The 16,195-nt window shown below is 44.2% G+C and overlaps 1 protein-coding gene across 2 annotated transcripts; it reads right to left on the bottom strand.

Annotated features, from left to right (window-relative positions):
- Positions 1-4,294: 4,294 nt before the first annotated feature.
- On the bottom strand, positions 4,295-15,392 carry sapcd2 (suppressor APC domain containing 2). 2 transcript variants are annotated; one of them, XM_069715221.1, is made up of 6 exons: positions 14,431-15,392; positions 9,991-10,124; positions 6,206-6,352; positions 5,740-5,841; positions 5,133-5,252; positions 4,295-4,699 (listed from the first exon to the last, which is right to left on the bottom strand). In XM_069715221.1, the coding sequence occupies exons 1-6, from the start codon at positions 15,281-15,283 to the stop codon at positions 4,571-4,573; spliced, it is 1,485 nt and encodes a 494-aa protein (XP_069571322.1). In that variant the 5' UTR covers positions 15,284-15,392; the 3' UTR covers positions 4,295-4,570. The 2 variants fall into 2 exon arrangements, with proteins under 2 accessions (XP_069571322.1, XP_069571324.1); XM_069715223.1 differs by having other exon boundaries at positions 5,133-5,249.
- Between the last annotated feature and the right edge of the window lie 803 nt (positions 15,393-16,195).

Here is a 16,195-nt window from a genome sequence, read left to right as displayed (position 1 = left end):
GAAACTGGAGGAGAACAAAGACTTTTTCTGTCTCATCACATATCAAACTTTTTTTTAAATTTTCAGGACTTTGGTAAAACATGTTATAATCAACAAGCAGTAAAAATGCTTTCTCAGACAAAAATAATGAAGGAAATAGTTAATGCAGTGGATCAGAAGAAATAAGAAGCAAACATAAAACAACAAACTGCATTATTTATCATAAACACCTCACCCATTTAAAACACAGATAAGATAAAGAAAACGTACATTTTTCGGTATATTTTTGGATCGTTCCTTCCCTTCGCTCTCGGTCGTCTGATGAACTGATTTCGTTCGCCTTGAACCTTTGAAGTGTCACCGTCGCGCTGACTCTGCCGACCCTTCGGCCCGTTTCCTTCTCAAACATTGAGCAAGTGTCAGTTACGACTTTATGTAAATGGCTTGTAGACTCATTGCTGCCCTCCCACTATATCTGTATGTAAGGGTGACGTAGAAATGAGGAAGCTGACTATAAATGCAGCCTTGTCTCATGCAGAGAAACTAAAAAAAAACAGCATATTGCCATTGAAAAAGACACAAGAACCGACGCTCACGTATGTGCAGCTGCAGTGTGACACTAAATGACACTCACCTGTTCACCAGGATACCGCCGCACCTTCCTCCACTGACGGGTGTCCCCGCTCTCCACTCTTAGTTCAGGTGACTCCTGTGTGCATCTGTTCCACGGTGAGCAAACAGTGAGCCTCAAAATGAAGAGAAAACATCTTCAGGAACATGAGCCAACACTTCAGGGATCCTTCAGCGTCTGATCGTCCAATCAGAGGGCGGAGACGAGGGCGTGGGGGGCTCAGCATCTCCCCCTGGGTGCCTACGATGTCACGATCGGTACCCGTGCAGCCCTTTAAAAAAATGAACACTTTAAATAAATCAAAATGATTTACGTGTGTGAATGACATCAATGTGTAGAGAAAAAGTCAAAGCAGAAATAAGAAAATCAAACACGGATCAGAAACGGAGAGCAGAACAGAGGAGGTGTTGAGGACGTGTTGTGGCAAGCCATCATCCGTTCACACCGATCGGCAATGATGCAACAAACCGATGGTGCCTGACGGAAAAATCGTCCGTAAACAACTGATGCAACAGTCCTGAAAACCACTTCTGATTAAATTCACTGTAACAATGTGTAACGTGTTACGTGACGTGTTTCAAGGTGTCGATGGGACTCTGAAAACTACACAAGTCACCTTTTGTCCCTTGATTCACATTTACAGGACGTATTTAAATGGGATTTTTCTTCGTGTTGCGCTGCTTGATGGTTTCCACACATTTGTTTTTTTGGAGGGTTACAGAATGACCTCTCAGGTGACCTTTGACCTCTTTGCTCCTAATCATAATACATTCAAAAAGACAGCCGTCTAGAAGAAAGTCCTTCTGTGCAGTTGATGAAACAATGCGAGTACATTTAACCCTAACGAGCGTGTTGCAGTGAGAGCCTGCTCCTCATTTAATCGCTCGTTGCTCCTTCTTTAATGTCCAGTTGGTGGCGCTGTGTTTGAGGAGTTACGGCGTGAAGCTCTCCGAGTGTTTAAACAGCTTCACAGGCCGTCTGCTGAAACTCGACCCACGTCTGTTTACATCAGCGTGACTCTGCCTGAACCGGTTTGTACTGGTGTCGTTCAGACCGTCTCAGAGATCACTAACGCTGCTGGAGGTTGGGAACTCCACATCACTCCATTTATTGTAATCAAATGTTTAAAAAATATTCCTATCCCCGTTGAAAGTCATTTCCTTGTTGTTGTTGTTGTTGTTCATGATGGAGAACAACTGGCAATTGTGTAGAAACAAGGTGTTTAGGCAGAGATGTGATAAGATTATTGTATATTAATTAATAATTTAACTTATGATAGATAATAACCTAAATACTGTTGTCCCTCTCTATGCTGTTCTTTTCTCTCGCTGCTCTGATTGTACACATGCATGTTTGGTTGTTGAATAAAAGGAAAAGAAGCTGTCGCCACCCACATGAAAGGAAACAATAAATTAAAGGAGTTAAAGGGGAGTTTAAAAGATGTCAAATTACAAATCATTCATCAAATAACGTAATGAAAATCTTATTATCTGCATAAATACAGTAAATACATGAAACAGGTTAATTTATGATAAATCAATCCATCTGTAGGATATATATATTTAGTCTCTTCACTGTTTTTCCTTCAGTGCAACAACTGCCCAGTTTTCCAACTACACAGCTCATTAAAACCAAACAGCAAATCACGTTTTCTCTTTTGAAAATATTTTGCTGTATTGTGTGAAATGCAAACTTACCTCAAAACCAGTTAAAACTGGACGCAGAAAAAGAGAAGATGAGACCGCTGCTTCGTTTCTGGAAATCAGCTGCTACGATTCTGAGAAAAAGATGCGACAGTTAAAACTGATGAATCATCTGCCCATTCAGTGCAAAACAGTCAAATAACAGATTTGAATATATTTTAAATGAAAAACGTGCAGTTTAAATCTTTCATTTTTAAAACAAGCTGTTTGCACATAAGACAGAAAAAAGTAAAAATAAACATACTGATAGAGAATAAATAAATAATTTCTGTTGCGTTGGTTTAAAATATATTTTTGCTCTGATATTTTTAGTTTCAAAGTCCTGTTTTATTCATAAACGTTCAGACTGAGAAGCTCATGAGAAATAAATGTGCTGTTGAAGAACCACAGAACTGCCGTGAGATCTGTTTGGTCAATTTTTATTTTTGACATTTCACCTGAATTTTGAGTCCTCTCAATAGAAAGCAGAAGTAAAAGAGTTTCACACATAATGTAGTCTGAGCAGCAAGAAACATACAATCAAACAAAGAGACAGACAGACATGGACAGAACAACCGTGTTAAGTGCAGACATCCCACAACGTACCATAAACATCCTTTATAAAACTACTATTCATTTTTTTTTCTAACACAACCCACCAACTAAAAACTTCTTGTGTAAACTTGTGGATGGCCGAATGTTTTTACAGTTGAGTCCAGAGCCATCGGTTTCAAAGCTGGTAAAAGGGAACAACTGAAATCTCTTTAGAGGATAAATATTTTGAGCTACTGATGTGACCGATGCCCAGAATCCTCTTTAGTTACATGCGGAGGATCTGCAGCACCAGCTCGCCAACGTGAGACCTATTTTTTTTTTGTTGCTGTTGTTTCTGATATATCAGAATCATTTTCCAACTCCAACACATTCACCATCGTTCATCCTCCGCAGCTTTCTTCCACGTGCAAACTTCCAAACCTCTCGAATCCGTCTGTGCCTTTACATCTCGTTGGCTTGTAAACTGTCCTTCCCGCTTTTTTTTTTGCTTTTTTTCAATCTTAAAAATAACATTTAAAACATTTAACATGCTACTATAAAATACAAACTGCTCATTCAGTAAATTCATCTCTCTTTGTGTTTTGAAGTTAAACACTATAAAAACCAGGAGGAAATATCAGGTAAACATGTTATCCATCATTAATTTACATTAAAAGGAAGGAAATACTGAAAATGGAGGACAAAAGTGCCTCATTTCATTTTTAAATCAAAGTACCAAACTTGAAAAAAAAGAAAAAGAAAAGAAAAAGTAATTGATAGGTCACAGCAAGCAGGTGCAGCTGAGGATGTTTTCATTTGCAAGAGTATGGCATTTTATTCCAACAGAAACAACCCCCTTCGTCTGGTAGCTTTTGGGACCACGATAGTTGAGCTTCAGCAGGTGAAGCTAAATATGTTTCTGTTCCTTGTGCAGCGAAGCCAGAGACGTACGAGTAACCGTCTGGAGGTGGAGAGATCTTACAGATGCTTGTTCGTTCTCTGGCAAGAAATGGAGCGACGGGATCATGTGACCCATCTGAGGTCAGCAGAGCTCCCGTCTTTTCAGCTTCGTAGGAGTGGTTATTTTACAGGAAATGTCAAGGCGGCAAGTTAAAGAGGTTTTCGACTCTCTCAGGTCAGGTCGGGAGTGTTTGACTGGAGGGGGGTGGAGTGGTCACATGTTGCAGTCCAGCGTGTTGGCGTGTTATGGCGAAAGGTGCGTTACATCGTGGTGTTTCTGGTGTTGGGTGGTGGAGAGCAGCTGCTATCAGATGAAGGTGGAGAGCAGCTGCTATCAGATGAAGGTGGAGAGCAGCTGCTATCAGATGAAGGTGGAGAGCAGCTGCTTTCAGATGAAGGTGGAGAGCAGCTGTTATCAGATGAAGGTGGAGAGCAGCTGCTTTCAGATGAAGGTGGAGAGCAGCTGTTATCAGATGAAGGTGGAGAGCAGCTGCTTTCAGATGAGCAGCTGCTTTCAGATGAAGGTGGAGAGCAGCTGCTATCAGATGAAGGTGGAGAGCAGCTGCTTTCAGATGAAGGTGGAGAGCAGCTGCTATCAGATGAAGGTGGAGAGCAGCTGTTATCAGATGAAGGTGGAGAGCAGCTGCTATCAGATGACGGTGGAGAGCAGCTGCTTTCAGATGAAGGTGGAGAGCAGCTGCTTTCAGATGACGGTGGAGAGCAGCTGCTTTCAGATGAAGGTGGAGAGCAGCTGCTTTCAGATGAAGGTGGAGAGCAGCTGCTTTCAGATGAAGGTGGAGTCCAGGGTGCTGGCGTCGTGCGCGCTACGTGCTCGAGCCTCAAAGAGCTGCTTTATCAAAGCCGACTTCTCCTGCTCCAGCTGGGCGATCCGCTCGCTCCTCTCCGTCACCTCCTTCAACACAAAACACAAAACAGGAATTGAAGTGACGGTGACAAAAGAACGACTCTTGTTTTAATCTGCGTAAACAGGGACAAGATTCTGGCCCCAGAGGTGTTCGGTTTGTTGACCAACCACTTTGGTTGCATGCAGCTGAACAGTTCATGTGGAGAGTAAAATAAATGATCCCAGACATAAATTCAGCTTTTTATTAGCTTTGTCAGTGTTTTTAAAATGTTTACTGATTGTAATTCTGACACAATCCAGTCGTACACATCGTCTGTCAGCTCCGTTCACGCGTCTCAAATAGTGGAACTGCTAATTGGCCTGATAAACCCTCGGCTTCAATAGGTCCCTGTAAATATAGGTCCCTGGAGGCTCATCGTCATAACGACAGTCAGTGAGTTGCAGGATTGGTGATTTACTGGATAAATGAACTGTGTTGGACCTGTGTGAGAAGTCGGTTCTGGTCCTTCAGTCTCTGGAGGGCTTGTGGAGGAGCTGAGGCCGGCGGCTGGGAGTTGGCTGAGAGCGCTGCCGTCTGAGCCCCGCTGGAGGGAAATGACTGCTGGGGAACAAAGAGGAACCAGCGGTGAAGAAAAGTCCCGCCTGACATATACGGTTACAGTCGTGGCATTGCTATTATATCACTATTAAGCTTATTAATTACTATTAAAACTGAATGACATATAAATGTACTGTGGCTCAGGGACCAGCCTGAACAGGTTCACATCACATATCAAACATTCAGACCCTGCAGATTTAAAGGTTTGCAGCTTGCTCGTTCACACACAGCTGCTCAGTGAACGGGATATTAAAGGAGAACACATTTCATAGAGACTTTTTTTTAATTTTTATTTTTAAAATCTAAACACCTCAAATCAGCCTTGCAGAACAATCTCCCTCACCACCATCCTTTTCCTTCCTTGGATTATTTTAAACACATTTTTGACTAAACATGACTGAAACACAGAACTTAATGAAAGATGAAGCAACGGCTGACTGACTCGACTTGAGAACAAAGTAAAACCGTCTGAGGGGCTGTGAACACTCACCATTCCTGAGCAGGAAATAAGGTCATTAAGGCAGCGGTTGACTTCTTGTAATTTGGGAATGAGAACATTCATGCGACTCTGATTGGCTTCTGTGAAGAAATCCTGAGAGGAGAGAACATAAACGATAATGAGAAGAAGAAGAAGATGAGTTAAAAACGGCGTGAACAACAAACTGAGGACAGGTTGGTTTAAAAAAAAGTATCTCTCATGGTATTTGTCAAAGTGTCTGAGAGAAAAAGTTCTATGACTCAAAAAAACACACCAACGTATAAATAAACAGCTGCTGGTATTTTATTTTGGCGGGTGAAGCTCTTATAATCTGCCTGATCTGGTGGCTGAGGCAGCAGTTTCCTACATTTCCCAAAATATGCCCATTCCCATGATGTGACATTGTATGTGCTCGTCCAGTTATCCCCGATAAATAAAAGAATAAATAAAACCCATAGTGCTTTCAGTTTTTACTGACCGTGCAGTGGGAGCTCTGGCCGACCTGCCGCTGTCTTTCTGTGACGTTGTGGATTTGGCCCTGGTACCAGTCTCGGGCCCGCTCCACCACCTCCAGGCCCGCTAGCAGGGAATCCTTCTCTTGCTCCAGCTCTTTCATTTGCTTCAACTTCGTGAGATGAAAGTTAAACAGGAGAAAGGGTGAAATGATGAAAACAAAAAGTGGGAAAACTTGCAAAACAAACTTGCCTGGAGTCACAGATTTGTCAGAGACCCCACAAAGACGCTGAATGTTCCTATTTCCTGAGAGAGCTTCCAGACTGCTGCCAAGATTAAATCTAATCACTGATTTCGGGCTGCCAGCAGACTGCGTGGTAGACAGACTCCCATCTTTTCACCAGGGCATCTGCAGCACACTCTTTTGTGCCGGCCGAGACAATGGCGCCACACCAATTGTGCCGGACTCTCTCCCCATCCTGAACAATGTTTAGAGGAGCAATCAGTCCAGCGCCATGGCAACCGTGCAGCAACCTAAGAATGGGGTAAACAGCAGACCCCACTTCAACTATGACCACCCGTGTGTGTGTGTGTGTGTGTGTGTGTGTGTGTGTGTGTGTGTGTGTGTGTGTGTGTGTGTGTGTGTGTGTGTGTGTGTGTGTGTGTGTGTGTGTGTGTGTGTGTGTGTGTGTGTGTGTGTGTGTGTGTGTGTGTTTGCAGCCCAGCAAGGCTGCATTGAGTTGTGCTGACCAGGCTGTCCATGCGGCACGTTGCCACAGTCAAGGCCTCATTGCTGGCATTCAGCCACCTGGTGTGTCATCTTTCTATCCACCCATCACCTCTCCTACACCAGAGGGACGGGCTGCGAGGGCGTGGAGAGAAAACCAAAATCTAACCCTGTTTAACATTTCTGTGCTCAAAAAGCCTGAAGAGAGAGTGTACACAGAGGAACAGGGGGGGGGGGGTGTTTAAAGGGAAGAGGAGGGGGTCCGTGCTGAGAACGAAGCATGACCCAGTGTCAGGCTGCATGAATGTGTGATGGGCCAGGAAAAAGCCACTGTTTAAAAAGAAAGGCAGCAGGGAGAGAAAATACAGAGAGAGAGGAAACAGAGCAGCAAATGGCTGAAAGGTGACGGAAAACTGGGTACATGTGTGTTTCTGTGCTCTCTTCTGGCTGAATGAGCAGGCATGAATACACACAACGTACACACAATAACACAACAGCCATTGCACAAGCTGTTCGACTAAAAACGCACAAAGAGCAACACAGAGACCTTTCAAACTTCATCTACAAAGAGCAGCGTGGTGCCTCTGAGGCTTGAAGCTCTGCAGCACAACAGCATCAGACCCGATACACGAGTCCAAAGCTTCCTGAAACAAACCCCGTTTAAAACGATCCATTTGACCTTTTCTTTTTCTTTTTTCTGATGATTTGATTAAATGGCTGAAAATAGATGCCTGAAGTTTTCAGTCATTTAATGCCGACAAATTACTTGTTCTGTCAGACAAACAGACAAAAACCCTTCATGTTAAAGAGTGGGAAAAAAGGTCATCAACAAAGTTGTGTTTTTGGTGGATAAATGATTTGAAATGTTGTTTATTGAGTTCTGTCAATCAGCTAAGACCCGAAGGCCCATAACTACTCTTTCAGTTTGTTTTTTGAACAAGGAATGAATCTTTTTTTTAAGATTATTAAAAAGTAAAATAAAAAAAAGGCAGCTTTTTCTTTCATCGGAGAGTTTATAACCCAAATATAATTAAATTACAATGATATAAAACAACAGCAAATCCTCACGAGATCTGAACTACAACCACCACATAATTCATAATAATTCAAAGATGTCTCACTTAATGACTTAAAGCATCATTGTAATTTTAATTGCGATTAATTTCAGCACTTGTACAATAAACAATAAACAAATAAACGAGGACAGATAAATTGTGTCCTGTTCAACATGACAGCGATCACAACTTTTTAACTCCTGTTTTTGTCTCCTGTCACAATCAAATATCCAAAGAACCTGACGCTTATCTTCGCACCCTGAAATAACAGAACCATCTGAAGGACAACCTTTAAGTTCTTCTGTCCCTCCCTTCCTCTGTCTCTCCCTCCCGTCCTACTCACCCAGAGGAAAAAGTGCAGGGCCTTGCTGCTGTAGAGGCTGCTGCTGAGGGGGATGAAGACGGTCGTGTAGGCGGCCCATACAGCCGTCCAGGCTGGGCCGGGCCGGCCGAGCGAGTCCTCTACTTCTACCAGGCCCCTGGGCCCGACCCGGCTCGCTACCATCAGGGCAGCAGCGGGCCAAGTCGGCCTGGGTGGGAGGGACAGGGGGGGGGGAAGGGGGAGGAGGAGATGGGCAGGGACGGAGGGAGAAGGAGGGGAGTCGGTCAGTCGGCCTCTCCCGACACAAGAGGCCGAAGGGGAAAAGAGACGGAGACGGAGACACAGACAAGGAAAGAAAGAGGGAGAGGAGGTGAGCTGGAAAGAGTGAGAAATGGTGAGGCGAGGGGGGAGAGACGGAGAGTGAGAGGAGGCATGAGCTCCGGAGAGGAGGGTGGGAGGGGCAGAGTGAGGGGGGGGAGGCAGGGGGACAGAGGGATGGGAGGGGAATGAGGGGGCCAATGGGAAGTGAAAGAGAGGAGAGCTGTGCACTGGAAACTCTCTTCCTGCATGTTTGCTCTACTTGTCTAAATAAATAAAATATTTTCCAACAGAATTTCCAGACATGTTTCTGCTGAGCCGCCATCTTTAAACTCAGTTCAACACAAATAAAACCAGGAGATGTCACCTAACATGTCAACATGTAGGACCACTTTCAGCTGAAAACTCTGAACCCAACAATCTTCCTCAGTTTTGTTCAGACGTTGTCACCAGTTGTCTGTTTTAACAAAAGTGTGCAAACTCACTGGTAAACGCACCTTTAGGACCATTTTCATTACTGACCGATCTGCTCGTGTAAAAAGTGTTCGAAAAATAACACAAAAATGTTTTGCCATAATTTTATACAGACAAAAATGACGTGTAAATGTTTAAAAAAAAGCCTGAATCCCTTCTTTCTGTTTTTTTGTTTGTTTGAGAAATCATTGTCAGATTTTTTTTCAAGTGAAGAATGAAAATACCTTCAAAGATTTTTTTTTTTTACCTTCTACAATGAAAAAGAGAAAAATGCAGAATATGCTCAGATCAGAACAATCACCACCTACCTGAAGATTTCCTTCTAATACAATGGAAAGAAATGATCATCTCAATAGGCACGCTGATAAAAACCAACTGATTTCTGACATAATTACTTTCTGTTCTCATATAAAATCCAACATAAAGTAAAAAGAGGTGTTTCCAATCTTTTATATTTAAAACAATCCCTGAAGAGTTTTTTTCCCGTTTCGTTTCCCCTTAAGTTGCTTTAAGGTTGTAAAAATCCTCATATTGCTCTCAGTCTGACAGCATCAGCTTGTTCCTCCTCTCATGACAGGACGTTTACACGGATAGAAATACTAGTTTAGTTTATATCATCATTTCGTACAAACTTCAGCAGAGGTCAGGCTGACGTACAGTATTTGTTGTGTTGGGAAACGTTGGGATCTGCACAGCGATGTTGTTTTTATTTTTATTTTGTGGGTGCATGAACAACATATGATGCAACGACCAAAACCCAGGAGGAGGTAAAACTTTAAGACACTTGTGTGTGTGTGTGTGTGTGTGTGTGTGTGTGTGTGTGTGTGTGTGTGTGTGTGTGTGTGTGTGTGTGTGTGTGTGTGTGTGTGTGTGTGTGTGTGTGTGTGTGTGTGTGTGTGAGATTATACACCCACCATCCCATAATCCACTCCATTAGTAATGGTGTGCCTCCTCTGCTCTTCCCGACTGCGTCCGTGTCGTCTGGAGCCGCCCGTAAACCCCGTCGTCGATTCACTCTGAGATCTCGGTAAACCTGATTTTCCAACACCTGGAACAATGCACACAAACACACACACACACAAACAGTCTTTACTGTTGAACATAACTATGATCACAGTAGAGCTAAAAAAAAAAAAACACAATTTGTGAAAGTGAAACATCATTTAGAGAAGTAAGAGTTTTAAATACCTAAATATGACTACATACGGAGGTCTAATTTTGACCAGTTTTACAGCATTGTAGAATCATATGCGACAAAAGTACATCTACAAAAACATTTCAAGATATTTATGATTTTAAAATAAAACAAATGAATGTATTTGACTCTTGTTGGACTTCAACGTTCAATTTTACTACAAAAAAGAGCAAGAAAACTATCTGCAGACAACGCATTGATTTGAACTCCTCAGGCTGCCAGTTTGAACCACAGGAGGGAGCTGCATGCTGGAAATGGGACAAAGAAGGCCGATTTTCATGTGACAAAGCAGCTATATCTTCAATTTTTAGTAGGACAAAGAGGCCTCCTTCACTTCTCTCTCTCGCCTCTCGCTTGATGACTCGACTGCAGGACATTAATCCTGATAAACCATCTCCCCGGTATCTGCTGTGGTATTCTGTCACCGTTAGATATTCAGACCCAGAGGCCGTGAAAGTGAGAGCGACAGTCAGGAATTTGTGATGAAGTCTGCTGCAGTGATTCGGTCTGTGCTGTAATCTGCACTAATCCAGCAGGGTTGGCTGCATGTGAGAGATTACAGCGCGGACACGGCGGGTCGGTCTGTAACGACGCCAACAGTGTGTGGACGTAAACTTTTCACTCGTATTTCATTCCAAAGCTTCGGCCGTTCGTATTCTGCTGCAACAGCCTGCGACTCGTCTGTTGCTCGTGTAAAATGTTTGGAACAATTCGCTTCCATCGGGAACAACAGTGAAGTCAGGCACCAACGCTGGAGCAATAAGTAAAATATTAAAACCGCAAGCAGTGATATGAACGTCGGGGATCCAGCGGGTCGGGGCCCCTCGCAGTATTCATTTTTTTCTCGATCTCGTTCCTTATTATTCTTCTTTTTTTTTTTAAGCCTTTTTTTGGCGGCTTTAACATCTTCAAAAACTCAAGAAAGTTGGTGCCTGACGCTCGTGCAAAGTTTCGTGAGGTTTGGAGCATCGTTTGACCTTAAACATCAAATTCCTGTGTCACAGCCAAACATCAAACTTAGCCGCATCGCCTTGGCTACAGTATACTATATACTACATACTACATACTACATACTCTATACTCTATACTCTATACTCTACACTATATACTATATATTATATACTATAAACTCTATACACTATACATATTATATTATATTATATTATTATACTGTATAATATATAATATACTATTTTGTAATGTATAAAAAAATGACTGTTGGGTCATTTTTTGGACGATATATTAGGAGTTTTTTATGGTTTCTTTTGTATTATTGTTGACCTTTGGTTATCAGTATGAACACAACCTCTGAACCCGTTTAGCTTACCCTTAGAGGGACTCGCTCTATGTGAACCATGAGGTTTACCCTTAGAGGGACTCGCTCTATGTGAACCATGAGGTTTACCCTTAGAGGGACTCGCTCTATGTGAACCATGTGGTTTACCCTTAGAGGGACTCGCTCTATGTGAACCATGAGGTTTACCCTTAGAGGGACTCGCTCTATGTGAACCATAAGGTTTACCCTTAGAGGGACTCGCTCTATGTGAACCATGTGATTTACCCTTAGAGGGACTCGCTCTATGTGAACCATGTGGTTTACCCTTAGAGGGACTCGCTCTATGTGAACCATGAGGTTTACCCTTAGAGGGACTCGCTCTATGTGAACCATGAGGTTTACCCTTAGAGGGACTCGCTCTATGTGAACCATGAGGTTTACCCTTAGAGGGACTCGCTCTATGTGAACCATGTGATTTACCCTTAGAGGGACTCGCTCTATGTGAACCATGTGATTTACCCTTAGAGGGACTCGCTCTATGTGAACCATGAGGTTTACCCTTAGAGGGACTCGCTCTATGTGAACCATGTGATTTACCCTTAGAGGGACTCGCTCTATGTGAACCATGTGATTTACCCTTAGAGGGAATTGCCGTCAATGAACCATGTTACCTTTACAGGTAATCACCCTCCGTACACTCCGTGACTCGCCCAACGTGAACCTTTGTTTTACCTCGAACCCTGTGTGAAGGTGTATCACGGAGGCTACGCAGAGCTTCCAGTGACTACACCGACAGTCTGGTTAACTCAGCAGGTAAAAGATTCTACTTCACCAAGGTTGATATTAATGGTTCAGATTCCACCTGTTGATGCTGATTCAACTTTTAGTGAAGTTGAAACTTGAAAAAGTTTTGCGTCCACAACACATTACAGGAAGATATTTAATATCACTGCAGACCTCCTTGAAAACACGTATATCTGCTATCCAAAGAATGTCTGCGGCAATTTTGGTCGCATTTGAGTGAACATTTGTTATAGGTGTTATTGGCTGCAGTGAGTCAAAGATCTGTCACAATGCATTGAGTTTCTTGGAAGATTTCTTAGTCATGACTTTTACAAAAAAATCATACGATAGCATGTTGTCCAAATTATGCAAAGAGAAGTCATATTATAACAAAAAGTGACCCAAAAGTCATTCTTGGGTCACTTTTTGGCCGCCGCGGTCACCGATCAACGAAGACGAATTATTTTCATAACTTTTAATTCCAAACATGTTCAGAATGCACAGACTTCAAATTTCAAGTCGGTTTGACATAATCTGCAGAAGTTCGTTATGTGAAAAAAAAGACGATTCTCACGTGAATTTTGTTTCCCGATGAAAGCCAAAAATGGTGAATAAATTCAAAATGGCGGACTTCCTGTTGAGTTGACGTAATGGTGCGTTGGAACTTTTTTGCACGTCTCGGTGTGATACACGTGTCCACCGAATTTCATGCATGTAGGTAAATGCAGCCGCCGGGGGCATCCACTTAGGGGGTGCTAGCGAGCCATTAGGCCACGCCCACTCGCGACTCCACTAAAATACGAAATTTTTCACCGGGAGAGACGCCTGTACCAACTTTCATGAGTATTTGGATACGATACAAAAATGCAGTTGTTCACGGAGAACAATAATAACGCGGAATAATAATTCCTTGGAGATCAACAGGGCGTTCGGCCCCATCGGTGCTCGGGCTCTAATCACATTTCCATGAATTCAACTGAGGACGCCTGGCTAAAAAAAAAAAAAAAAAAAGCTTTGATTTCTGGCACATTTACTGGCTCTGTATGTGAAAACCAACACCGTCCTATAAGTGCAAGTGGAATAAGCCGTGAAGGCCCCGAGGGCTCCGCAGAGAGTTTGAGTGTCACTCCTATTAAAGCTCCAGAGAGGCCTCACAGTACAGAGATGACGCAAACTCCGCTTCAGTGTGTGAGAAACAAAGAGTGTGTGAGAGAACGGCAGCAGTGGGTCTGTCAGAGCTTATATATGAACGAGATAATGAGCAGGATGAACGAGGAATAGCTTCTCCATCCGACATCCACCAGACCAGGTTCAAACTGAACAAACGAATGAATGCGACTGCTCCTCGGTCGGAGGACCGCGGCTGGAAAAACCCTCCAGATAAGAGATTTCTCCGCAGCTCCTGACATGATCTGACCCGACCCGGAGTTTTAACGGCGGCAATTATTCAACCGGGCACTCGAGTTTGGAGGAGAGGCCCATAAACAGTCTTTAAGCTGTGACACCACGCTGATACCCGAGAGGAGCGTTGTCACAACGTAATGATGATTCAGGCAAAGAAGCCCTTCATTATTACCATTTTGTAAAGCTGCCACTGGATGACCAGTACTGACATGTAGAAACTCGTGTGTCCATCGTGGTTCAGAGCCTCCAATTACAGTATAGTCGGGTACTGAAGCTGGTGGACACATCGGTTCAGTTAGAGCTCGATGGTATTCTGTTCTGGGAGATATTTAGCAATGCAAAGACTTCCTCTGACTCATCCTCATGCACACTTCAAGTGCAGCTGAAGTAGAAATCATTTAATGGGAGTATTTGAGATGCAGCTGCAAACCAGAAGCTTTAAAACAATAATTCATTTTTATAAAAAAAAATACATTTTACGGGTGAAATCCAAAGAAATACTTGAAGTGTATAAAACTACATGACAGCAGCATTTTACCAAAAAAAAGCTTGTTTGTATGTATTGCATGTATATTACTGATATGCTGTCATATCTGGATTCTAACATGGTTTATACTTTTTATATATTTTATAAAAACGTCCTCCATGAACTCTCACACACTTGACATGATGAAATGACATCATGGTGGTCCTCACCTGGTCCTTGGAGCTGCGGTGACTCCAGTGCCAGCGACTCGATGGACCTCACGCTGCTCTGCTGCTGCTGCTGCCCCGGTTGGGCAGCGTGGCCCGGTTGGGCAGCGTGGCCCGGTTGGGCAGGTTCGGCGCGGTAACACCCACCCTCCGGAGCGACGGGAATCCGCTCCAAACTCCGCCCGGACCTCTCGAAGCCCGCGCCGTACCGCGCCGGTCCGCACGCGGGGTACCCGGTCGCTTCCTCCGGCCGGGCCCGGCTGTGCAGGGAGGCCGCCCGGTGCGGCTGGGTGTTCGTCACGTTGCTCGGCCCCAGGGGACGGACCTTGTTCTCGACCCGGGTTCCGACGCTGCATGTGGACAGCGGGGCGGGTTTCTGGGGCTGTTTCGGAGCCTGCTGCGGGTGCACGGCAGCCTGCGCCCTAAAGTGGGAGCTGTTCTCCGGGTTGAGCATCGAGTACCGCAGCCCGGCCACGAACCGCTCAAAGGTGAGGCAGCCATGCTGCGGCGTGACCCTCCGGAGGCAGTTCAGCACGCCGCCGGGCAGATCCCGGGTATCTGCCCCCTGCCAGCGGCTCTCGATCTCCGAGATGTGCACGTAGCCTCGGCCACCGTCATCCAAAATGTCAAAGAGGGTCCTCAGGCTGTGGAGGAAGGCTTTGGGGAGGCCATCTGTTGAGTACTCCGTCTCTTTGGGCTGCATCGGGGCACTTTTGAAGCCGTCCGCCGGGCCGTGAAGCACCTCTTTCCTCGGCCCAACTCTCCCGTAAACCACCGAGGAGGTGCCGGTCAGTTTGCAGCCCTGCTCGGTCGCTATCAAAGCCATGGAGGTGTCGATCATCTCCACAGCAATCATTCAGAAACACACAAACAAGTTGGCGAGCTTTATGTAAACAAACAAGTGAACATGCGGAGAAACAAAAGAAAAGCTTGACCAACAACAACAAAAGCACCGTGTCAGGATGTCCAGCGGCGCGTTTCCTCCGATCAAAAGCTGCTCGGATACAAACTTTCCTTTTTCTTTTTTTCTTCCTGCGCAGCACCGCCCTTCAAACGGCCGTGCGCGAGCGTTCCCGGATCAGCCATTGGCCGCGGTGTGCACGAGCTGGCCGCTGATTGGCGCAGGCCTGAGGTAGGCTCCGGTTTGAGTTGTGCTTTTGTTATTACTAATGCTGCGGAGACGTTATGTTCATAAAGCCTGGATATTATTATAGACCTGCTTTTAATCACAAAGAGCTGGGTCGCTGCACCCCCCCCTCCTCCCCCTCCCTCTCTCCCCCCCCTCCCCCACACAAAGATATTTGACCAGCTATTAACTGCAGCAGTGGATTGAGTTTGTGGTGCTGCAAAAAGTTGCATCGTTTTATAAACTTCCTTCCCTTTAAGTCTAACATCTTTCACATTTGCACTCATGCAAAAATAATCTTATGTTGGAAATATTTGCTTACAGTGCATTTATGCCGCACACTTGATGTTACCGGTATGACTCCAAGAGCTATGAGGTCAAAGGTTAAGACACTATAATGTATTTTACGAGATGTTTTTTCCAACTTACTCTGACCTCCAAATGAAGTCACTCTTAAATGAGGTCAGGAATCCAAATTGCAAACTACATGTCTTTAGACCCTTTCATCATGCATCAGCTTTGATAGCCTATTACATCATCTATATCAAGATTTTCCTCTGAGTCAGGCTGAAAAGTTGCAAACAAAACTTACATTCAACTTTAGTGAAAAAATAATAAAATAAAAACCATTTCTGACACTTC

This window comes from Brachyistius frenatus, unplaced genomic scaffold (genome assembly GCF_029030835.1).
Source record: "Brachyistius frenatus isolate BFR_SWC_R1_liver_20210118 unplaced genomic scaffold, ASM2903083v1 Contig_140, whole genome shotgun sequence".
NCBI classification, from domain to species: Eukaryota; Metazoa; Chordata; class Actinopteri; family Embiotocidae; genus Brachyistius; species Brachyistius frenatus.
This window is presented reverse-complemented; position numbering and strand designations above follow the sequence as displayed.